The 26,022-nt window shown below is 31.4% G+C and overlaps 3 protein-coding genes across 3 annotated transcripts; 1 reads left to right on the top strand and 2 right to left on the bottom strand.

Moving 5' to 3' along the window:
• The first annotated feature begins 508 nt into the window (after window positions 1–508).
• LOC125815234 (endo-1,4-beta-xylanase 5) lies at window positions 509–2,959 on the top strand. The gene is made up of 8 exons (XM_049494666.1): window positions 509–604; window positions 708–742; window positions 824–971; window positions 1,061–1,233; window positions 1,324–1,425; window positions 1,516–1,662; window positions 1,828–2,466; window positions 2,624–2,959. The coding sequence occupies exons 1-8, from the start codon at window positions 532–534 to the stop codon at window positions 2,957–2,959; spliced, it is 1,653 nt and encodes a 550-aa protein (XP_049350623.1). The 5' UTR covers window positions 509–531.
• Window positions 2,960–3,559: 600 nt separating this feature from the next.
• Window positions 3,560–5,520, bottom strand: LOC125815241 (thaumatin-like protein 1). Its single transcript, XM_049494675.1, has 3 exons — window positions 5,225–5,520; window positions 4,453–5,122; window positions 3,560–4,062 (listed from the first exon to the last, which is right to left on the bottom strand). The coding sequence occupies exons 1-3, from the start codon at window positions 5,295–5,297 to the stop codon at window positions 3,705–3,707; spliced, it is 1,101 nt and encodes a 366-aa protein (XP_049350632.1). The 5' UTR covers window positions 5,298–5,520; the 3' UTR covers window positions 3,560–3,704.
• Window positions 5,521–13,781: 8,261 nt separating this feature from the next.
• On the bottom strand, window positions 13,782–18,266 carry LOC125815246 (thaumatin-like protein 1b). Its single transcript, XM_049494681.1, has 3 exons — window positions 18,084–18,266; window positions 17,296–17,983; window positions 13,782–14,347 (listed from the first exon to the last, which is right to left on the bottom strand). The coding sequence occupies exons 1-3, from the start codon at window positions 18,139–18,141 to the stop codon at window positions 14,263–14,265; spliced, it is 831 nt and encodes a 276-aa protein (XP_049350638.1). The 5' UTR covers window positions 18,142–18,266; the 3' UTR covers window positions 13,782–14,262.
• Window positions 18,267–26,022: the final 7,756 nt, after the last annotated feature.

The raw sequence follows: 26,022 nt of genomic DNA, 5'->3' as shown, positions 1-26,022 counted from the left end.
TCAAATTCATGATATAATTTATAGTCACACAAATATTTATTAAACACCGCTACATAAATTGATGAAAGAGAGGTAGTACATCAAACTAAAGAGTCAGATTTATTTTTATATAACAAATTTAAAGAGTTTTCTAACTTACATTTCCACTCAAATAATGTGATTACTACATACTGCATTCTGGCATCATAAACTACAGGCTTCTTGTCATTTTCTTTACTTCATATTTTATGAAAAAAATGTTAGGTAACTTTTGTACTATAAATGTTAGAAATAGCGTAAAAAAATTCTAATATTCCAAGGAACATTTTCCAAAAACATTCCAAAGTTAATAAAATAAATAGTATTCAATCATGTGATTGATCACGGAGATACTTAGAATACAGACATATTGTTGGATATCTCATGTATCCTGTTTTACATAAATTTACATGAAATTTAATTTTCTGTTAAGACTTTGAGGCATTTTATTTATTGAATTTAGTACTAAGGTTTTTTGCAATTTTACTATTATTTTGTTCTGTTGAGAGAAAAATGAAGTGTCAATACTTGTTTTTACTCATCATTGGACTCTTTCTCAGCATACTTCCCTCCTTTGCTTCTTATGGTATGACCATGAAAATATATTTTTTAAAATTTCTTATACTTCCATTTTGTAAAATTATGTTCAGTTATTTTTCTATGTTTGTAACTACTTTTTTATGATGCAGAGGAACCTATTTATGATCACTCTGCATATACTGAGGTAACATTTTCCTTTAGTTCTGTTTTAAGAACGATTATTATTATTATCGCGTTTTAAGTTACTTAATTTCATTTGTTTTAGTGTAAATCAGTGCCAGAAGAGGCGCTTTATAATGGTGGGATAATGAAGGATTATTGGACAAACGAAAATCAAGTCATTCGATCTGAAACTAATTCGTATAACTTTGTCCTCAACAATCTCTCTGGTGATACCATCTATAGCTTCTCCAGTTAAGTTGTAGTGGAAATTCATCACTTAGGCATTCTAAAAACTTGAAATGTAGTACTAGTATTTATTGATCGTCGTGTTTGTTATTAGGTTGGGTTAGGATATTAGATGCAGATTCAGCAGTGATAAAGGCAAGCTTGAAAACAGCTAATGGAACAGTTAAGTGTGTAGGAAATGTGATTGCTAGGCCTGGTTGCTGGTCATTTTTGAAGGGTGGATTTGTTCTTGATTTTCCTTCTTCATATGCTCTACTTTATCTCCAGGTATGTCTTATTAAGACGATAACTTCAGGTATTGAGTTAATTTTTATGCAATTGTTTGAGTGGTACAAATTATAGTAAACTTTGGTGCAGAGATCAGATGAAGAAAAGTTAAACATCTCGATTTCTAGTGTTTCGTTGCAGCCATTTACTTATCAACAATGGAAGAAAAACCAACAAGACACGATCGACAAAGTAAACTCCTGAAACTCTATGGCTTTTAGCATCTTCAGTTTTATGGTAACATACATTGTGAGTTTCATTTACTGACTAGTTCTGCTAAAGGGAAGAAAATGCACCGCGATTATACACATTTCAGACGTGCAAGGAGAAAGAGTGCCTGGAGCTTCAATCATAGTAGAGCAAGTATCTAGAGATTTTCCATTTGGTTCTGCCATCACAAAGACAATTCTTGGAAATCCAGCATATCAGGTAATAAAATGCTGATCAAATTTTGATGTTAGTTTGTTACAATCACTTTTTGGCTATGTTTATTATCAGTTTCAACACTTCTAGATAAATACATAACTGCTTATTTACAAAATCAGTTTCAGTACTTAAAAAAGTGTTGTTTAGTACTAAAAATACTTGTTACAGACATGGTTTAAAGAGAGGTTCAATGCCGCGGTTTTTGAAGATGAATTGAAGTGGTATTCAACAGAACCTCAACAAGGAGAAGTGAACTATACAATACCTGATCAAATGCTGGAATTTGTCCGAAAGAACCAAATCATTACCAGAGGCCACAACATTTTTTGGGAGGATCCGAGATACATTCCTTCATGGGTTCGAAACCTGACTGGTCCAGACCTTAAATCAGCTGTAAACTCCAGGATACAGAGTTTGATGAACAAATACAAGAATGAATTCATTCATTGGGATGTCGATAACGAGATGCTTCATTATGATTTCTATGAACAAAGACTTGGCACCAACACAAGTCTTGAGTTTTTTCAAACAGCACAACTGTTAGACCCCTTGGCCAAATTGTTTGTGAATGACTATAATGTTGTAGAAACTTGCTATGACATGAATTCAACAGTTGATGCATACATTTCCAAGTTGAGAGATTTAAAACAAGGTGGAATAATCATGGATGGAATTGGCCTAGAAGGACATTTTACAGTACCAAATCCTCCACTTATTAGAGCAGTGTTAGACAAATTGGCTACACTTAAACTTCCTATATGGCTTACAGAAGTTGATATCAGCAAGAATCTTGATAAAGAAACTCAGGTCAGGGTACTTCACCTACTATAACAGTAAAATCGGTTCAAAATACTTTTTTACTTTCTTAAACTACTTGTCAAATCAAAACCAGACAAACAAATTAATACGAAGGAAATATTATTAAAGATTTGATGGTAATAGTTTTTTATGAATTTGATGACAGGCTAAATATCTAGAGATGGTTTTGAGAGAGGGATTTTCACATCCAGGTGTAAATGGAATCATGCTTTGGACAGGATTACATTCTAATGGATGTTATCAAATGTGTTTAACAGATAACAATTTTCATAACCTTCCTGCTGGGGACATAATTGATAATTTGCTGAAAGAATGGCAAACTGGTGTGGTGCATGGTGAAACTGATGAACATGGTTCATTTAGCTTTTCTGGTTTTTTAGGTGAGTATAAAATCAATGTCAAATTTGGAAACAGAACAGTTAATTCAACATTCTCATTATACAGAGGAGATGACACCAGGCACATAAATATTCAGTTGTAACTTGTAATGATATTACTCAGATGAATTGTGTGTCTGCACACACTTTGACTATTTCAATAGAAATATTAAATATTTCTCTAAAATTGAACACTATTAATATACTGTTATACCTTATCCACCATGTATATAGGATAACGTATCCCATCATACATATGGTGGGATAAGTTATCCCAAACATGACAACCAAACAAGACACAAAATTTTTATCCTATTACTATTTTCTTATCCCATGACTATATATTTTTATCCCTCACACTGAACGACCCCTAAGTACTAGAGGCAATACAAATTTAGGCAGTCAAAAGTAATAAAAGCCATGCTTGTGATTTCCGCAAAGTCAGTTTTATCGCCCAGTGCTGGCCCAGCCATTTTCTCTATATTCTACATTTCACATTATAATACTCACTTTTTCAAAATATTTAATAATTTCTAGAGCCCCAAATCAAAGGTAAAGTTAAAATCCAACCCCAATATCAATGTATATTATGCTACTTAATAATTGCAAATCTCACCAACAAAATCTTGGATAATGAAAAGGGCTGGGGGATAAAGAATATTGCATTACAATATACACATTAAAAAAAGGAAAAATATGGCCAATTACAACAACAAGAGAAAAAGAGAGATTCATAGCTAAAAAAGAAGATTAATTTATAGAAAGTGGTGGCTTACAATCTGGAGGAATCTATCAGCTTTACTAGACAAAAGGCAAGAAAAAAAAAAAAATTACCACTCCCCATTACAACTACAAGAAAATTAATGAAACCAAAGTTGTAGCCAAAGCACTGCCTGCTAAATTCAATGGAGAAAATGCCCTAGTTGATTCTCCCATAGCCAATCCAGCTAAATATGATCCATCTGCTAGCATAGCTTGTGACCCGGATCCAGGTTGTGTTTCGGTTCCTGACCCGTATTCTGACCCTGACCCATATCCTGTTCCTGCACCGTACTCAAACCCAGTGCCTGATCCAGTTCCCATTTGACCCGAACTTGACCCGATTCCTCCTGTTGCAGGGTCCACAACTCCTGTACCAGTACCACCATATGACCCATCACCATTGGGTGTTGCTGTCGTAGGTGTTGTATCTTTTGTAGATTTTTGACTGCAATATTAGCTAAATGTCAAAATCAATGTAGTAGTAGTAATTAATTACAACCCATACAAATACAATCATTCACTCACTCACTGCAACCTGTTGTCAGATTCCCCCGTGACCAAAAACATTGCATGTGTTATGCACTAATGGAGTATCAAAAATGAAATTTATCTACTAATAACACTCTTTATTCAACTAACTTTAACTTCTACTATACTTTAGGGTCATTTATTTAGCTAAATTTGGACATTGGTTCGAAATAAATAATCTTCTTCTATAGTACAAGTTGGAGCTCTAATAAAATCAAGAAAGTATAAAGTATAGTTAGTGTCATGAGTCTCGAAATTTCAATTATGTCACAAAAATTTAGACGAAAGGAATAACTTTTTTTTTTACCTTGGGGTAGAGGGGCAAAATGTGATGGTATAATCAGCACCACTGCAAGTGAAAGTGCTAGTAGGATCATCATAAGCATAGCTGTATGATCTTGGACAAGCAGATTTGAACATCTGTGAGTACAGTGACGGTTTACAAGTTGCAGGTGTATTATACGCGCCGCTGCAGCAATACTCCGGCTTGTTAAACGCCTCACACGCGCTTCTACACGCATCTCCACCGCCACTCCTCAGCTCGGAAGGACATATTTGATTCAGATCCGTCACACAACCCGTTGTCGCACACATACCCGACCCTCCCGACGCTTCTACCACCATGGGTAAATTGTACCCGTCCACCAAACTCACGTCATAGAAATCCTGCCCACCAGTACCCAATGTAAACTCCGCTAGAGTAGCAGGCGGAGCAGCTCCTGCACCGTTACATTCTACCTCACCGGAACCGCAATCCCCAGTTCCACAAGAACTCGACCCGGATCCCTCAAAAGAGCAACTAGTTCGACCCCAAAACCTACCAGACCAACCAGTAGGTGCAGTGAATACACGTGAAGACTCTTGGGGAAGTTCAAACCCAGTACTTTGTAGAGTTGGACTACCTGCATTTGCTAGAATCCCTGGCCATACTGTATACTCACATTTGTTCACAAATGTAAATGTAGCCCCTAAAACACCTGAAAAAGAAAAAAATATACAGTTACAATGTCGCATTAGTATATAGTCTAAATAACAGAAAATACTTTTCATATGGCATAAGAATGAGTTTTGTTTTTCACCTCTGGATAAAATGAGGAGAGCAAAACAGAAACTAAGAATGAAATGTGAAGGAGAACAATATGAAAAATCCATATGGGTATTTGCTAATTTCCTTTAGCTGATGAATACTAGTAATGTTCAACAACAACAACAAAAAAAAACACAGAGGGATAGATAGGAGGAAGAAGACAATGGAGTGGGGTTAATGTAGGGCTTTTTCTTGCTGCTTCTGCTTCCGTTGCAGGTGATAGTGATAAGGTAATTGCAGATTAAAGAAAAATGACAAATGGGAATCAGGTTTTGTTATGTAGGGTTTTTTCAATGCTTAGAAAATAACAAAAATGATTTTTTGCAAGGAAAATATAAAATGAAATGGGTGATGCAAGAATTGGCAATGTCAGTTGTAAGATAGAAAATTCATATTGTAATAATGCTTTTATGTGACATTTTTTAAAAATAATATATTGTAAACTTTTTTTTAATGCCATATGTGATAGGGTGCATTTAATTAATTTAATAAATGCTAGTAATAGGTGTATTGTATGGTATAGTTAACAGGAACGTTGGGACCAGATGTTTGTTACCCGGCGAAATATATGGATTTGGGTCTACTTCAATCATCAATGTATTGTTCGAGCTTTCGAGAGAAATTAACATCTCTTTGATTACCAACATGGATTTTGGTGCAATAGTGAGAATATTTCAACCATATTTAGCAGGGATGAACCTACCGTGGGACAAGTGGGTTCAAATGAACCATTTCATTGAAAAATAACATCGTATATATATATATATATATATATATAAATAATCAATTTTTAAAATTTTACATCTATGTAATAACTTTTGACCCCACTAACACAAGTGTGATCATTGGCTGAGTGGTGAAGAGAGCTCAATTTTACCAGCCAACCTGAGTTCGAATCTCTGATGCCACATTTTAGTTTTTTTAATATCTTAAATCCACTTCGTGAAAATTCTAGGTCCGCCACTGATAATCAAAGGTCTCAGATTCAAGCCATGAGTATAAAGAAAATTTTGTTGGGAGCGCCACCCCCCAATGAACTTGTAGTGTACGATTCAAATTTAATCGAAGCTCTAATATGGGCTCCAAACACCAGATGAAAAAAAAAAAAAACAGTCATTTAGGTATGTTTCTAAGAGAGAAATAAATCAAATTTCGTCATTTTGGTATTTCGAAAAATAACATAAACATTGTTAATTTTATTTCTTTATAATTGTTCATCAGAAATAATATGTTAGGTATATTACCATATAAGAAGAGGGGATAAGTATTCACCACAAGTCAACATGTGTTTCAATAAGAAGAGGGAATAACCAATATATTTATAAAAAGAAATGACATATACAATAAAATGGAGAGAGTATTGATTTTTCAAAATGGAAAAGGACAAAACACATGAAAAATTAAAAGACATATAAAAAAAAGTTGGTTTAACTCTAAAACATAAAAAGTAACATATGTTATTAAAAACTTTAATAAAAAGTACTATAATTTACAATAAATAATAACTTAAAATATCTACAAGACAACAAAAAAAAGACTAATTTTTGTACTGCTTGTGTCACATAAATTAAGATTGGGATGATTTTAAAATTTTAATTTTGGTTATACATTATAAAATAGCCAAAAAATTGAATGATATAATTTTTTTAAAAATAACCGAATGAATCGTCCTATCGATAACCCTAATGTTACTTCTACTATGTTTATTTTTACTTAAATTTAGAAAGATATGCTTCATTTCTACCCTCAATCTTATCGCTACATTTATTTGCTATTTAAAATTGAAATTAAAAAGACAAATGACAAATAAGTTTCTATATTAGCTCACTTATGAGCAAAATATATTATAACAATCTTTACTAATTTTATAACAATACATAAACTATACTTCCTCTATCCCATATTAGATGGGCATTTCCAACTTTACACGGTGATTAAGAAATCATTAATAAATTGAAAGACTTCACCATTTTGCCCTTTGTTTATATCAATGCACATTGAAATGAGTTACAAAAAATACACATACAATATAGGAATGGTCATATTAATTGTAGGGGTAAAATGGAAAAGAATTAATTAATTCTATCCTAATTTAATAAGTGCTCAAATAATATGAATTTTTTTTTTTAGTAAGATTTTCATCTAATATGGGACGGAGAGAGTAACAATATAACTTTATTAATGTTGGGCCCGGGTAGCGCCCGGACTTTCTTTACTAGTATAATTATAAAAAGTAAATCAAATCAAATTTTATTTATTTTTAAAATGTAAAGCCAAATTAGACTAAACCCAAATAAAATTGCTCTGTTTAATCAGTTTTGTTTGATTTTTCAATTTGATTCATTTTATCCAAAACGTGTACCATCCTAGTAGGAAATAAGCAATCAAGCGTGTATTCAACGGAAAAAATTTATCCGCATCGGGTGTATACATCCATGCGGGTAAGTTTTACTTGTAATTGATAAAATAATTGAAAATGATAAGGTTTACGATACATGACTTTTTCTTTTATTCAAGCAATAGTATATAGAGTTACTTAAAAAAATAAATCATATCACCGTTATGAAAAGAAAAAAAAAACTTGAAACTAATTTATCTTGTGAGGTTCCAACAATTAAGTCAAATTTCCAATCAATCCCTTTTTGTTTTTGTTGTCCTTAATTTGCTTTAATCTGTATGGAGTAAATGGTGACAAAATTATTTCTTAATTTTGTTTAGAATAGAGATACAGATAGCGTAAGCTTTATGCCTTTAAGATATGAGAGCACATGTTTTGTATCTCATAAAAGGAATTTAGCTTCCTTTTCTAAAAAAATATATATTAGAAATATTTGAATAAGCTTACATTTAAACATAAATATTAAATATAAAAATTAGCTTTAAGTAGAAGTTTGATTAGGAAATTCGCTCATATTTTAAAATATTTTCAAGTTTTAGTTTATGAGAGTTCTACAAATAAAATTTCAAATATTTCCAAGTGAAATACATTTCTATATACAACTTTTAAAATTCAAATTTTCAAGTTTTAACTTCAAAATTTATGATCAATCGAGAGTTAAATACATATGTTTCGATGAAATTTAAGAAGAAAAACTAACATGAAAATGGATGTGCTAGGTGTAATAATTTAATATTCCACGTTGGTATCAAGTAGTTATTTCTTCAATTTGCTTTCACTTGTGTATTTTAGACTTGATGGTTTGTTCGTCCCTTTTGGATAAAGAATAATAATTGATATATGAATTTTATATTAATTGATATTTAATATTAGATTTTAAAAATTAAATTTAAAAATACACAAGAAATACAATTTAATTTTTTAATACGTTTAAGTGATAAACAAAATAAAATTTATATTATAATAAACGAAAGATGAAAATATTTGGAATTAATGTCGCTTTACGTGTCTCTTTAGGACAGGAATTGGAATGGAGACTTATGTGGTATAGAACCATACTTCATATATTTAAATTTTTTAATCAAGCATTTAGTAGCTATTCCAAAATTTATATAACAGATAAAAAATTCATTAAAAAATAATCTGTCTCTATTACAATTGTTGTATAATTAACACCATACATTCCCATTCGTACATAACTTTTTCTTTTTTGCATCACTAATCAATACTATATAACTTTTCTTTAAACAAAAGGACCCCTTAATGTGTCACCCATTGCTAAGTTATTATTCACATATCAAACGTCCTATTGGTTAAGAGTTCGTTTGACTTATCTTTAAAAACATATATTTTTTAAAATATTCTTTGAAAAGTTAAATTTTAGTAACTTTTAAATTAAAAAATGAAAATTAGTTAGTTGGGGTGTTCGTGGTTCGTTTGGATCGGTTATTAATTAAATTTAGTTAGTTTTTAAAATTTCTAAAATCAAACCAAACCAAACGAAAAAAAATAACCGTCAGTTTGTTCAGTTTTTCTGATTTTTTGGGTTTGAAAGAAATAATTTTTTTGAGGACATACGTATTTTGATAGACAAAAACACCTAATATATGAACAATCCACACAAAACCTACTATTGGTTCATTAAGCGATTAAGCAATACTACAGTTATCATTACACGAACAAAGTGATTCAATTAAGAGAAAGTATGACTATCTTATGTGAGGTAAGGTAGATAAAAACTAAAGTAATGGATTTTGATGGACTTGGATTTATGATTGAACTAAAATTTAAGTGTTGGACTTGAGAAAATAGAAAAGTTAAAGACTTAGATTAATTAAAATTTAACAAAATCTTATATTTTATTTATGACGAATAATATATAAATAATTATAAAATTTATAAATCTAATTTATCGATTCGGTTTGATTATTTTTTAGTAAAACAAAAACCAAACAAAATAATATCGATTTTCAAAATTTAAAACCACCCTAACCAAAACCAAACCAAATATGAACAACCTTAGTAGGGAGTACCTACTTTTGACTTTTAATTTTTTTTATTTGTATCATTTTAAACTTATTAAAAATTATTTTTAACTTTGTCAAATATTTTCAAAAGTTAAAAATAATTTAAAATAAATTTAATTAACTTTGAAGTCAATCCAAACAATATGAATCTACTATTTGGTTTTAAATAAGGTGGATTAACATCATGGCATATATAAAGGATTGTTAAATGGGCGGGTCATTCATAGATTCAAAGTTACATGAATTGAAATAAGTTAAAGTTTGAGTTATTATTCAATTCTTTCTAATTTTTAATCTTGACTTATTTATTTATTTACAAGTGTCTAATAAAATAATATTTTTATATTATGATTATATAAAATATATCAAATAAAAAATATTTTAATAAAATATCACACATATCAAATTATGGTATATATATCAACTCAATTTTTCAGATAACTTAAATTAAGTGAGTTAAAAAATAGGTCAATAAGCTACCCAAACATGAACGAGGTAAGCGAATTATGATTTTATGGGCTAATTTTATCAATTGTTATCTCTCTAATTTTGTAGGGTAGGGGAGTCTTGAAGCCAATAAAGTGTGAGTAAGTGGCCTTGGATTCCATGACTCAAAGTGTCTCGTCTTTTGATGATTTTCCAATAAGTCATATCATATGCTGCATAACTTTGACCATTCGTTGGCCAAATGCAATTTATTACTTGCGTCCAAAATTTGCATAATGGAGTGCACTCCTATTATTTATTTATTTTTCTATTATATATATGACACTTCTCAATACTTGTATAAGTGGATGTATTAAATAATTTTTGGATGTAATTCATGACCCCAAAGAGAGTATAATGAAAGCCATAGTCCATGACCATTTAATAGGTAAATTAAGTAGTAATAAGAAATATATTAGTTAGATTTTATCCATTTATCCATATTCTTGTAATTGGCTCGTAAAATTTTATCATGATAACTAAATAAAAAGAAGAGACTTATGTCTTACAATAAAGAGGACTTTTAAGGTAATTTCATAGGTGATATTGAATGTGACCAACCTTCAAAGACGAATGAGTAAAAAATAACTTTCTATTCAAATTAGAGAAATGTAATGTTTTAGGCTCCAACGGTCAGTTGATGAACATGTAGTAGCCCCACAATGCCAGATTATAAGGACCCAACAAGTAGATATAGCAAATTATGTCAAATTTCACTTTAGAAGGACGAAAGTAAAAAACTTCGATTAACTGAATGACTTTTTAGTAGAGCAAATTGCTGTTTTTAAATGCTTTTATGAGGTGTTTTTTTCAAAAGTAACCTGATTTTTCCCTCTACTTTTAGACAAGTTTCAACCTTTTAAGATAAAAAAAATCGTCCTTAATCATTTTCTTTAAAATAATTATAAAGAGGGTAGGGTCAAAGTAGGGAACGAAGATAATTAAGTCCCCATTTTGCTCATGCAAAACTAGTTAAAACACATCCTCAGCCACTAAACTAGGTATTTTTTATATATATAAATAGTCATAATTTAAATAAATAAAAGGAATTGTGTATAATTGAGAGTGAAACTCACACACACACAAAAGAATAATATTCTAGATGTATTTAATCATTAACACAAATTTATTAGATGAAAGATCTTTTAAAGACATCTATTTATTAAAATGTGTGAATTATAATAAAAGAATGATAAAATTATTTAGTAACGATATTCTTAGTGATATATGTTTGGTTCATTGAACTAATAAAAAGAAAACATACGGGTTAATTACAACATAATGTGCAATGAGGTAGCTACGTTTGAAACTTATTAGTATTATTATATAAAAAATTATATGATATATTGAGATTAAAAATTACTTTTTATATAAATATATTAAATCTTGAATGTTCTTAGCGCAATTCTTATTTTTGCCACTTGTTGGATTATCATCTATTTTAATTTATGTGTACTATTTTCTTTAATTTAGTTTATTTCTTAAAAAAATGTCACTTTTTTGTATTTTAATTCTTTTATTTTAACATTGTGCATAACATGTTTAAGACTACAATATGAAAGATTATTTCGATACAATACACATATCTTTAATGTAAGACTACATAACTTAAAATATCCATTTTTACTTAAATTTCATATCGAATCAATCTTTTTTTTTAACAATACACTTGAAACACCGGGAGCATGAGATAAAATAATCTCACAATATATCCTAAAATAAGGTTATGTGGATATTGTAAATTTGAAGTAATGAATTTAGAAGAGGAAAAAGCAAATTGGAGAGGCAGAAGGGGTGGTACAAAAGTAAGATATGTTGATCAACACTTTGGCAGACAAGCTTTACCTCTTTTCCTCCTTTTTCTACTAAAACAATACTCCACAGCTGCAAACCAAAGTTGAAATATTCCTATCTTATTTGTTGAAGAATGAAATATGTCCCCCGTAATGACTAATGAGATGGATTGTCGATTTTGAAAAATACTCTGAACCAATTCTTTTACTTGGCCAGTAAAGCAGCCATAACTATGTTTGTGACATAACGAATAACAATTAAAAACTTTGAATTGATTATCGATATATTAACCCCCAAAAAGACACCTCAGAGTAGTATTGAACAAATTGCATGGGAAGTCGATAATCAATTCAATTCCTCTTCACCAATTGTTGCAATTGGTCACGGAGGAGATGGAGCTGGAGTTACTCCCCATTTATGGCGAATATCTTGGTGAAAATGTTTTTCATTATACACGCACATAAGATCTGTGCCGGCCTTGAGAGCCCATGGGAAGTAATGTTGGTAGAACAAGCTTTTGTCACTAAATATGGGGAGTAGCATCTGTTCAAACTCGATCACCTTAAGTGTTGTTTCAACAATCAGGTTTGTTGGAAGTCCAAAAAGAGTGTGCCATAAGTCATAGCTACATAAGCTAATTCTTCAGTTTCCATGAACCTCACGACTGAAAAGTTCCTACATCTCATGAACCAAAAGTGTTATCAGCTAGGTCCCACTTTTGTATACATCACAAGTGGTCGCTCCAATGAGGTATTGGGCAAGGAACTGTTGCTGCTTCGGACTCAAGAAAGAGGAAAGATGAGAAGGGTTGATGCCGGATAGTAAGGATTTTGAAAAGAATATATAATTGTTGCTGCTCCAGGCTCAAGTGATGAAACATTGAAGCTGGAAGGAAGTAAAGATACTGGAATCTTTCTGAGGAAAATTGAGTAAGGATTTTAAGAATTTGTTTAAGATCCTCAAAACTGGTGGTTTTCACGTGTTCATAATGACTTCATCTTTAGTAAAGTTCTCAAGTGAGCATCGACACGTAGTAAACCAAATTTCAGGAAGGCATACAATCACAACATCAATGAGATAAAGCTAGAGAACTTTGTCTATCACGCATTGCTTTGTATGCTAAACATATTCGTGAAAACAACTTGTGTTTATATTCTAAGCACTAGTTTACGGACATTTGAACCAAACAGAGTAAAAGAGCCTTCGGGGCTCTTCTTCATCCTTTCAAGAACCCTATCAAAAACTGGTTTCCCAGTCGTCTCACCCAAAGCAGCAATAAGATCTGCTCTTCGAGGATCTAGCAACGCAGAACCAAGTGCACCTACAGCAGAACCAAGTGCAACAGCAGCCTGCCATGTATCATGGCAACCCAATTCTGAAAAATAAAAAAGAATGAACAAGGAAACAAAATCCTTAATTTCCTTAGAACAATTACACAAAACTTCAACACCCACCAACAGATATCAACATGATTCGCCAAATGATAAACAAAAAATTGATTGAGGCATTTTCACAAGCAGTTAGTGGGCAAAAATGAGATTGCATATCTTAAAAGTGATGAGGATGGATAAAAGTAATAATCCGCTGATTGATTGTTATACATTAAAGGGGTTGTTAAAACAGTGCAAAATTCTTTTCGAGTTTTTAGTCAAAATTGACACTTATGTATGGGAAAAGAGTAGGTCTATTTTGTCCTTTGAATATCACCTCGAGTTTTGCCACCTTTTTGAAATCGGCTATTATGAATGTTTCTCTATTTAAGCTCATCTCAGTGCAATATTATGTAAAACAAATCATATACCAAATTACAACTTCTATTCTAGGCAGTTAGCTCAAATATCCTTATATGTACGTTCAACTAGTTCCAAAATGCTTTCAATTGTCCATCACATACTACCTCAAGAAAAGAAAAAACATTACCACACTCCCTAACACCTAAAAAAAACATAGAAAGGGAGGCATAAATCTGTTTGAAGAGGACTCTACACTATGGACCCTTCCAAGCACCAAAAGCAACGGAGAGCAAAATGTAGACTGAAAATGAACAAATATCAATCTTAAAGAAGCTACAAGCTCCTATACACAATTATTGTCATTTGTTATCGACAAGATCTGCACATGTGATTTTAAATGAGAGATAGTCGGCATTGGGTTTCATGACAGTCCAAAGCTTTAACTTCTGTTTGTAAATTAGCCTGAAAGGTTCCCATCAAGGTCAGTCACAACGTTCTCAGAGTACAGGCAAGTGCAATATTGCTGCAATTAAAGGCATGGCTGACACCATAATGTGCAGTAAAGATGGTCGGATGGATGTCTAACCGCGCTTCAATGACGCCTTCCTAAGTACATCATGGTTTTATTAACCAGTGGCAACTCAGCTGAATCCTTCCGTGCTCCTAACACTTTCTGGCTGCACAAGTTTTATTCAAACACCATTAAAATGTGAAACTTAATAGTTAGTTTACTAATCTATTTTGAAATTGCGAAACAACAAAAAATGTGAATTTATCATATTGGTTTCTCAGAGCAGACATAAAATCAGTAGATAACTTTTCCATTTTTCTCAGAACTATCAAGCAACAAAGTATCGTCCCCTAGGTTCTGTGTGAATGTCATGATTGTCACACACATCTTATAACAATGAAGTAGAAGACAACCATATTGTCCTTTTTCACAAGGTATAGCTTCGACAATTCTATCCAAATATGTTTCTAAATACTTCTATCCATGAGAAGTTGTGTTATCTTTAGTGTAGTTACTAAAACAACAACATACCCAGTATGATCCCACTAGTAGGGTCCGAGTGGGGCGGAGTGCGCGTAATCTTACCCTGTCCTGTGAGGGTAGAGAGCGTACTTTCTAAAACATGGATTTTGGGAACTGATGTTCTAGTCCAAAATTGAAGGTAGTGCCTGGATTCTCATACTCATACTCATACTCCGCCATTCATTCTGAGACAGTGGAAGTAAGTTTTTTCTTATAATTGAACCAAATACATGAGTAAGACATTCACTTCACTTCAGAGGGCAAAAGAAGTGAGGTTAAAATGACCTTCTCAACGAAATAATCATAGTTAGAGTAGGAAGAGTTGGATGAAACAGACTTCTACTTTTTAATATGCTACTCCCTCCGTTTAAAAAAGAGTGACCTGGTTTGACTTGACACGGAGTTTTAGAAAATAAAGAAGACTTTTGAATCGTGTGGTCCTAAATTAAAGTTATGTCAAATGCACTAAATTGTCCTTCAATCTTGTGGCTTTAAACATGCCACGTGGAAAGCTGAAATTAAAATGTTATCAAAAAAGGAAAGAGATCATTCTTTTTGAAACAGACTAAAAAGGAAAGGAAGTCATTCTTTTTGAAACGGAGGGAGTACAAAACACCCAGGAGTTGCCAGTTTGAACGTTTCCACAAATACCAAAGAAATCCTCTTCTTTTTTTCCGTAAAGGGCATCTCATTTAAAGATGATATGTATAAGTGTAGAAAAGAAAATGTAAGCATTACATCATAAGTAAACTCCAACACCTAACACCTTGAGGAAGAGTGTTAAACCACACATATCTCCATCACTGACCTAGTTGTTAGAGGACTGGTTGGCAGTCAACTGCAACCATGGGGACAATGACAAACGGCTTTATCAAACCATAAAAAGGATTATTGAAAGAAAGTAAGACTAGTGAATGCTTCAATGGTGGAAATCTGGGAGATAAAATTGTATTGAAATTGAAATATTCCCACTTTACTCTGGTTAAATCCACACAAATACCGGATTGTCTCTGATTTTGGGTGATTTACATGGAATTGCGCAAGGAGCTCATAAGATTCAACCAAAGTTTGTTAAATTGGCAAAATGCCGTCACTGTGCCTGATTCTGGACTATTTCACGGTATTGCAAAATCTCACAAGATCACATATGAAATCATAAAACAGAAGGATGCATGCAAATTGCAAAATGATAAGGTGCAATACACTTTTTCTTCATTTTAAAAAGGTTAATCAAGTGGAACCTCTTTTACTATTATCAGATTGCAAAGGGTAAACGGCTTGAGAGATTTAAAAAAAAAAGGAATCACCACATTCGCTCTCCTTAACAACATTAAGTTCAGGCTGAAACCATAAGCATAAATGGTTAACTCTAAGGCTGTAAAGGAAGCTCGGGATACACTCGTAGGACTTAATTTATACAGGTGAGGTAGAATGTTTTACCTAATCTAGCTCAACCTACTTACTAGGATGTAGGATTTATGCTGCCCAATTCTAACTAAAACATGCATATTCACATTACTAACATGGGTGCCTACCTCATGCATGAATGGTTTCAGCACATCTCACCCACATTTAGACTATGTTTAGTTGCTAAAGTGAAAAGGGGGCGAAGGAAAGAGATATAAAGTGTATACTCCATAAATGCATAGCCTCCAACATTATGGAGGACATTGGCAATTCTTTCTTCAACACTCCCACCATTTCAATTTATGTGACACAGATTAAAAAGAAATACTTTAAAATCTTATGGACTTAAATATGTCATCAAATTTGTGTGACTATAAAAATTTCTCATAAAAGGTAAAATGGGAAGATTAACTATTCAACCTTCCTCATGGTATGCCAAAGCAAGAAGTTTGGCTCCACGGATTTCAGATGTCTGTGAATCTCTTATGCCACAAATTCCAATATCAAGTGGTCCTTTACTATGAATATGGACTTCCCTCCCTCCCCATAGAACTGGTCACTAGGCAATAGAAATTTCATTTGAATGTCCAGTATTCAGATCATGTCAATCAATTTCACCATGCCTCGATTCTAAATTAGTTGAAGTCGACTATATAAATTATCTACACCTGTTCCATTTTATTCAGGTCTACAAATGGAACTCGTTACTAATTTAAACACCACATTGAGGTGGATTTAGTGCATGCTTAGGTTAGGCTTCACCCGTCAAAGCTTATTATCATAATTGACCTATTATTTTCTCAGTCTCATTTTATATGACGATGTTTGACTGAACATATTTGTTGGCACATATTTAAATATGCCACTGAGTCCATGACATTACTATCAAGGGCGAATTTATAAATAAAATGTGGGACACATGAACGCGTGATTACTAAGCTAGGTATTTTATGTATATATTTTCTAAAATTAATATACTATACTGGAATCAATGCTATAAGAAGACTAAATGGTGGACTTGATGTACTGTTCAGCTAATTACCTATAGGACTAGAGATTAATTCTCGCACCATGTCCTAAAGATCCTACATTCGCCACTAGTTATAATTTGATCACATAATAACAGTAAAAATCTTCAAATAAAAGCAAAAAATCAGTACAGGAAGGGTGGAAATGTAAATTCACCTGGTATAAGGAGGAGGGCAAAATATGATCAAGTAATCAGCAGAGGCACAAGTGAAGGTACTAGTCTTATCATCATAAGCATAACTATAAGAGCGTGGGCACGCGTGCTTGAAAAAGAGCGAGTAGCTCGAAGGGTGACACGTGTCAGGCGTATTATACGCTTCACTACAACAGTAAATCGGATCATTAAACGCCAAACACGCGCTCTTACATCCAACACTTTCACCCCCACTCGCAACCCTCAAATCTCTCGGACACGCGCCGTTCAAATCCACTAAACATCCCGTCGCACTGCATCCCCCTGTACCTCCTTTAGCAACTATAAGCATCGGAAGGTTGTACCCATCAACAAGGCTAACGTCATAGAAATCCAAACTCTGATCGCCGTTGAGAGTAAACTCCGCTAAACTCGCCGGCGGTATGGCACCAGCTCCGGCGCATTCCACTTTACCGGAACCGCAATCTCCGGTGACGCAGGTGAATTTACCAGTGGAGGGTTCGTTGGAGCAGAGGGTCCGACCCCAAACCCGACCCGACCAAGCTGTGGGCATTTTGAGAGTCTTGGATTTCCCACTTTTAAGAACGAACCCGGTTGGATTAATGGGTGCTCTGTCAGCTCCGGTTAGTATTCCGGGCCATACTGTGTGGCGGCACTTGTTTACTATCTTGAAAGTTGTTGCCTGCACCTCTGTAAGTAAAAAATAATAAAAACTTTAATTTTAATAATCAGGATTTAGAAAAAAAGATTTAAAAATGAAGATTTGAAGAGAAGTTAAGTGATTGATTACCTGAGAAGATAGAGAAAGTGATGAGAAGAAGAGAGAGAAAGATGAGAAGACGATCCATTGATGATGAATAGTGGTTAAAGTGAGTGATCGATTTTCAGGTTTCAAAGTTGTTAACTTTTTCTTTTTCATTTTAATTGGGTTATTGAGGTCCAGAAGAATAAAGAAAGGGAAAAAAAAAGTTGAAAAAGATTAGGAACAGCGCCAAAAAAATAGAAGGAGAGATAGGGGGAAAATCAAAGTAAAGTGACTGTGGAGTGGAGAGAAGAAACTGTAACTTTATGTAAGATTTTGGCATCTCTTTTATCTATTTTTTTTAACAGATTTGATTTCCTAAACCTTTTATATATTTGTTTTTAATTTAATATTTTTCTTAAATAAATATTTTTATACATAAAAAGCTGATTTTTTTAAAATTATTAAATTGGTAATTTTCATTTTCACTAAAATATATTATATTATGTATATAGAAAACTATATGAACTACATAGATCAAAAACTACTTTTCATTTGTATATATGAAATCTTGAACACATTAATGAAATTCCTAATTTCATCACTATCCATAGAATCTATAATTTCATCTAGCAAGTTGTAAAAGCTTACAACATATAAATTCGACATTCTACTTGACTCAAAAGTTTTGACTCAAACTATCGTTATCTCACTCATTGGGATATTTGTTTAAAATGGGTAAGGTCAATGTATATTTAAGATTACACTCAATACATTATTATTTTACTTATGATACATGTTCATTACTTTATCGTTATTTCACTCATGAGTCTATTTCAAACCCCTCGAAAAAATTCTTTAAGTTTTTCAAAGTTTAAATTTTTAGAAGTATGAATCGCTCTAGGAAATTCAAATTTCAGCACCTGTTGTTGGAGTTATTGCATATTTTTGATATAGACATTTTTATCTAGATACTGTATTTGCATTTAAAAATAATTACTTTCCAATTACATTTAAAACAAGGGAAAATTACGTGTTTAAGAAAATTTATACTATTTAATTAATCATCATAGCTATAGTTTGCTATAATTATCACTTGCGACTAACATTAACTGTTATTTACGTAGGCTGGGTTCGAATCTGTATAATTAGCCACGTATGTACAATTCGTTATGTTTGTATAATTCACAACTAACAACTCTTTGTTTGATTTGTATTTGTATATGACGGTGATTTCTTTTGGTTTTTCAGTTTTATCACTAGATACCTTCAATCTTTTTTTGTATAACTTTTTAAAGTTTGTATAAACGTGTTGTTTTCAGATTTTGTATAATATGATTTATATAATATAATTTGTATAACTGTTTAAAGTTCATATGTTTATGTTTGTATAAATTTGTTATTTCGAGTTTTATAATATTTTTGTAAATCCAGAATTTGTATTACTCAATTATACTAAATACACGTGAATTATACAAACATACCCGCAAATTATACAAACGAGATGCGAATTATACAAATTATTGTCCTCTCTCGCTCGCTTCTCTCCTCCCTCTCCCAATCTCGCTCGCCTCTCTCCTCTCTCTTCCATTCTCGCTCACCTTTCTCCTCCCCTAACATGTAGTTACAAATCATAATTAGCAAACTATAATTATAAAGCCTAATTAAGTTATTTTGAGCCACTATATGCAAAAATTACCCTTAAAACAACAGCTTAGCTTTAATTGACCTAATATTTTCTCCTCTCTCCCCTTCTACAGTCAGCCCAAAATGTCTTGAGTACTATATGGGCCTAGGCCCTAGCCCATATAAAGTAAAAGTCCCTTTCGGGCTTAATCCAGCTCATGAGCCCCTAGCCTCTTCAAGAGGCTAAGGGGTCGTTTGGTACAATGGATTAGTAATGCAAGGATTAGTAACGCAGGGATTAGTAATGCATGGATTAGTAGTGCAGGGATTATTTTTTGTCAAGTGTTTGATTCATTGTTTCCCACTTAATCTTGTGTTTGATTTAAAACTTTACAAAAAAATTCTTTCCTATTATACCCTTGTGTTATTATGAGATTGTTTATTTCATGTAATTGAGTCAAGGTAGATAACCGGACCATAACACTACAGTAAAAAAAATTAGAAAATAACAACAAAGAAAAAGAGTGTTATATAAATTGAAACAATTTTTTTTCTTTTTTGTGCATAATTAATAACAAGAATTTAATACTACGCAACAGTTGAATAAAATTCATAGTAAAACAAATATGCTAAATCTTTATTTATTTATTTTTACAAATTTTAACCTATATAATTATTGTATATGGCAACCGGATGTTGACAAAAGAGTTTAAACTTATCAAAAATGAAGATCTAAAATATGCTTATACAATTTTATACCAAAGTCCCTTACCCATATAATAATTAATCAAAGTTGTTGTGGGACAATATTTTTTTTTTTAGGATTTTCTATTTCATTTAACTAGTTAAGTTAAATACATACATACATATATATATATATATATATATATATATATATATATATATATATATAAATAAAATTTGAGGTATGATGTACCACTTTTTTTGTTGGTCAAGTATATCTTAAACTTAACATAGATTTAAGACTATTTATATTGTTCAATAGCTAAAGCTTATCAAAAAAAAATAGTCCAAGTGGTTAATCGACGAACTACATTGAATAAAAAAATATTAATGAAATCATTAAATTACACTAAACGAATTTGGAGAATTAAAAAGAACATTTATAATTATTTCAATATAAATAAAAATAAAATTAAATTACAAAAGAAATTTAGGAAAATGAATAAAGGGATAATTTTGTCATTTAGGGGTCTTATCCAAGGTTTAACAAACCTTGGATTAGTTATTCCTCCATTTACTAGGGATAAAATAAGACCATATATAATGTATAAGCAATCCATGGATTAAATAAAATAATGTAACCAAACAGTGTATTAGATGGATTAAATTTTAATCCAAGGACTATTCTATTTAATACCGCCTACCAAACGAGTCCTAAAAGTCTGGCTACTTCCCACAGGACCAATGCAAAATTATATGTTTATCTGGTGGTTCATATATACTATACCTTGCTTTTATGGATATATAGCGTCAACGTTATACTCAAAATCACGTAATCAATGCAGCTGTATCACAATTCATAGTGTCGTGATAGTATTAGTTATGTGGACTCAGTAGCATAGCTCTGCTCGTGACCCTCTATGAGATAGCTAAACTCTAAAATTGACCTTGCAACCTATAGGCATTAGAATTCACAATTAGACTGATGATCATTAACAATTTTATTAAATATATGCTTTAATGATTAACAAGTAAGTACATATAGCCAAATATGATACGTAGTATCAGTCCTAATTTTATAGATATAATGTACCTTTTTTAATCATTAATGAAGTTCATTTGACTATTGTTCATTAGTTGTTTAGCATACTAAAAAAGTGCATTAAATTCATTATTCATCAGAGGCCCATACAGTTTGGTAATTCAACAAATAAGGATAAAGATTGACCCCTATTACAAAGATATAATCATTTCCAAACACTAATTAACGGCATTTTAATGCACTTTTGTGCCAAATCTAAGTGTCTAGAAGTATTAATGGACCTTTTGTTATGTATCATTGTGCTTACTAACGAGTGCTTAAAAGGCATTATTTTGAAATAACTGTTGATCATCATATACATTGGCCCTAGCGTGCATAAATACCCCATTTTCTTGTACTCAATCATAAGTCTAATCCATCAATTGAAAAAAGAATAATGATATTTTTCCCCTAAAAAAAGAGCCCACATAGATTGGTATAACTGATTTTGTTAAAGGTCAACTTAGCTCATCATTTTTGTCTCTCAACTTAGATCCTCCCAAGCTTTTTCAAGATACCAAAGAACTTAAATATAACAAATGTATCTAACAATCGTAATATATATTAAGACACAAAATACAAATATACAATTTTGAGTAAGGATTAAAGAAACATAATGTTTCACTTCATGATTCAACGGCTAGCTAGCGACAATAACTATTGGTTAATACTGAGACCAAATTTATATAACTAGAGGCAGATTCTGAATTTGATGTTTTTCAACACAGATAGATACTTTTAGATAAAAGTTATTGAATTCACGTGAATTCAATGCTTTAATGCTAGATCTGTCTTTACACGACTACTAGTTATCATGTTCTCTTAATGTCATGTTGGGAAAACAATAAGGGTAATAGGTTGTCATTACTACTAACAACATAGTTAAGGAAACATAATATACTATGAGGTTGTATTCATCACATGACACTAGTTAATTTATCTTGTTTACCCCACAATTACTCAAATTAGGATCAACTTTTACATTTTACTCGTCATGTGTGAGATTATACTGAGTTTGTTGGTGTTGTTGTACTCGTCAAATAACCTACGTACAAATGTTTGCCATCGACTAGAAATTTCAGCTACCAGTAGTGATAAAATTTTGTCCGCCAAAATTGAAGCCAAGTTTTCATATAGAGAGGAAGATGAAGTATAGTGTAAAATTGTGTACTAGAAATTAAGACAAAAGAGAATGAACAATTTAGCAGTCAAAGGAAAGAAAGTAGGACAAAACTACTCAGGGAATGTTTCTGGTCCCATGAATATTATAAATGTCTGTAAAGCGTGACAAAAATAAAATTATCACTCTTTTATCCAACAACTAACATCAATATGTTGCACTTCATCACTTTTATGTATTTACTCATACTAATTATTCCATTCCCAGTTTCATTGACCTAAATTCACTGCTATAGTATTGTCACTATGACAATAAAATCATAAAACTGTATTTTGCTTATGTCAAAATAATTTAACTCTACTAGCCAGGAAAATGAAGTCATGACATTTTTCCGATGAAATCTATACCCATAAAGGTGACTTTACTGTTATAACGAGTAAATTTTTGTGATCTTACAAATATCATGTGGTTAAGTTCAACTATTTTACTTACTATAAAGCTATGTATTAACCCTTAAGGCCTTGACAATTGCAACAGATATGCTTCATTATCTAGAACTGTTGGAATATTGACGATCAATTAGTTAAATTGTGATTTATTGTAAAACTGTTTAAACAAAGAAAGACCATAAATCTCGAAAACTAGTACTAGTATTTACAATTGAAATACTACACAAAACTTATATATTTAAAAGAAATCTGACCTCATTATGTTTTAACATCATAACATTGCAAATTATCAATGATAACTCTAGGTGACACATTTAAATTCAAAAAGACCTCTGTAAAAAGCAGAAGACACATATAATTAAAGGTTCTTGGAGACTGAATAGTATAAAAAAAAAAAAAACACATCTTGCCCTTTAAATAAAAATAAAAATAAAAATGCTGGTTAAATAAATATGAATTTAAAGAACTTTTTCTTTTGTGAATTTTCTTTTTGTCTTGCACTAGCAATCAGTATGCTCTATTTAGTCCCCCTATCTTTTCTGAGGGAATGGTGAAAATTGCTTACTTTTTAACACTTTTTGCTGTTTCATTATATGATAAAAGCATTTGTCCTTTTATTCTTTCTTCTTGTCTTGGTTTTGAGGCTTTTGTGTTTGCCTTTCATTTTCTTGGTTCCTAACTAATTGTCGAGTACTTGTATTACGATTTGATTAAATTTAAATTTGTGCTGAAAAATCATTCTGAAAGTAGTACCCTTTCTAACTAAGACAATTTGTATCCAATAGGATTCGAACTCGAAATTTCGTGTAATTCATTGGTACCAATTAAGAAGCGTGTTTAGTTAAATAACAAATTACTACAACATATGAATAAATTGATGGAAAAAGGAGATGGGAGGAATTTCCAAGATCAAGCGCAGTTTCAAAGGCACATGATCTTACTGTTCTCAAAGAATAAGTTTGTCCTTATGTCTCTAAAATGTGTGAAGACTCTAGTGTTAAGAAAACATAATTTTTTTTATGGGTAATTGGTACATAAAATATATAAACGTAATTGAAAAAAAGATAGTATAGGAGACGTTTAAGCAAAAAGATAGTAAAAATTAGCTCATGAAGTGAAAATAATTCAAGAGCTTAATATAACGATTCATTTTCTTAATTAATTGAGATACTTAGCACCTTCATGCATAAAATTGAACATCTAAAATATAAATGACATAACATGAAAGTTTGATCAAAGAAATATTTTTATTGAATATTGAATATTGAAAAATGATCACGTAAATTGGGACGAACGCAGTAGTAACTTAAAAAATATGAATTTAGAAGAAGCAATGGATTGAATGAAATTCTCGAGACAATAAAGTTTTTTTCCTCCCAAAGCCATGTGATAAAAGCAGCTTTTTTCTCCTCTTCTTCTTGCTATAAAGCGACCACGCCCCTTCGCCGATAATCATACGGTCTATTTTGTTATAATTCTCTCGTTTTCAACTTTTTTCCCCCTTTATTTAGTGTTTAATATCAGGAAAAATCCTTTTGACCAGAAAACTAGAATGGTAAACTAACATATTTCACACTATGTTATTTTATCTTTTTGAACATTTTTACCTTTTAACTTTATTATCTTTTAATTAAAATATGTAAAAAAAAATCAGTTTATTTTAAATAAAAAGGATATTATATAGACTTTTTAAATTTCTGATCAAATTCTAATCAAATTTTCTGGCCATTTAGCGTTACCCTTAGTATTATATTAAGTTTTGACTTACTTGAATTCACATTGGATTCAGTCGGAAAAAGCACTCCTGACTATGGATTTCTTCAAATTCAAAACTCAAATTTATACCTTTGATCATGAAAGGAGCGATTCATCTGTTACGTCACCGTGGTGGGCTCATTCTCTTTATTACTACTATTTTCCTTGTTCTTCTACATGAACTTTGTGAAGTGTATGAAATCTACATGGATACTTGGTGTAATTCGATTTATAACGAAATAACGACATATAGTCTACTTTGTCTTAGGTTGTGTACTTGTTATTTCATGTGACATTTACTCTAAATAATCTGATTATGTATGAAAAATAAAAATACGACATTTCAGTTAAAAAATTGAACTGAATTATATTACTCTTAAAGGAAAGGAAGAAAGATACTCCAAATGGTACTCCTTTTGTCTTGAAATAGTTATCACATTTAGTTTTTAAGGATCTAACTTAACGAAACATCGGTGTTAAATTAGATAAAATTAATTTAATGTTTAAATATTTTATTTTTTTTGCATAAAAAATGATAAATTATATTTCTTCTCAAAATTATATGCTGGTCTAAATTCAAGCTATTTGACTTTTGAGAAACAAAAATAGAAAAATTTGAAGAGGTTAGTCTTAATGACATTGAACTTGACGTCATTATCACATCAGATAAAGACAGAATTAGAATAATTAAAAGTACAATCACAATGTGATTTAAGGCAAATCATTTCCTGTTTTAGGCACAAGTATTTAGTAGTAGTACTTGATATTTTACATTTTAAAATATACAATTACAAAGCATAGGTTAGGCTAAATTAATCCATGGGAAGAAGAGAAACCCACTCGTGCAAAGAAGCCAGTCACGCTCCCATAATTACATTAGCATCTGCACTAAAAGACAATAATTTTAATCATGTTTTATTTAATTAATAAATAATTTGCTTAAATAAAAAGATTTAATCATAGGAACAATTGCTTTGGGCACGAATAACATGGGTATTCGTCAAAGCTCGCAAAGTTGAACTGTTTCAACTTGGAAGCTATAAACCAACATTTTTATACACACACCCCTTGTAACTTCAAAGAGGTAATACTAAGGTTTTTTAACATTTACTCTCTTCGTTCACTTTTAATTGACATAGTTTTCTTTTTTTTAGAGACGAATTATATGGACTTTGATTAACATTTTACGATGTATTTTTTCATCATATTAATATGCAAAAATTTACAATTAATTTTAAAAAATAATCAAATTAACTTTCAAAAAGCGTAACA

Source organism: Solanum verrucosum, unplaced genomic scaffold, assembly GCF_900185275.1.
Source record: "Solanum verrucosum unplaced genomic scaffold, falcon-dt-bn FXZP01000261.1, whole genome shotgun sequence".
Lineage (NCBI taxonomy): Eukaryota > Viridiplantae > Streptophyta > Magnoliopsida > Solanales > Solanaceae > Solanum > Solanum verrucosum.
Note: the sequence above shows the minus strand (reverse complement) of the source record. Positions and strands in the feature narration are given on the sequence as shown.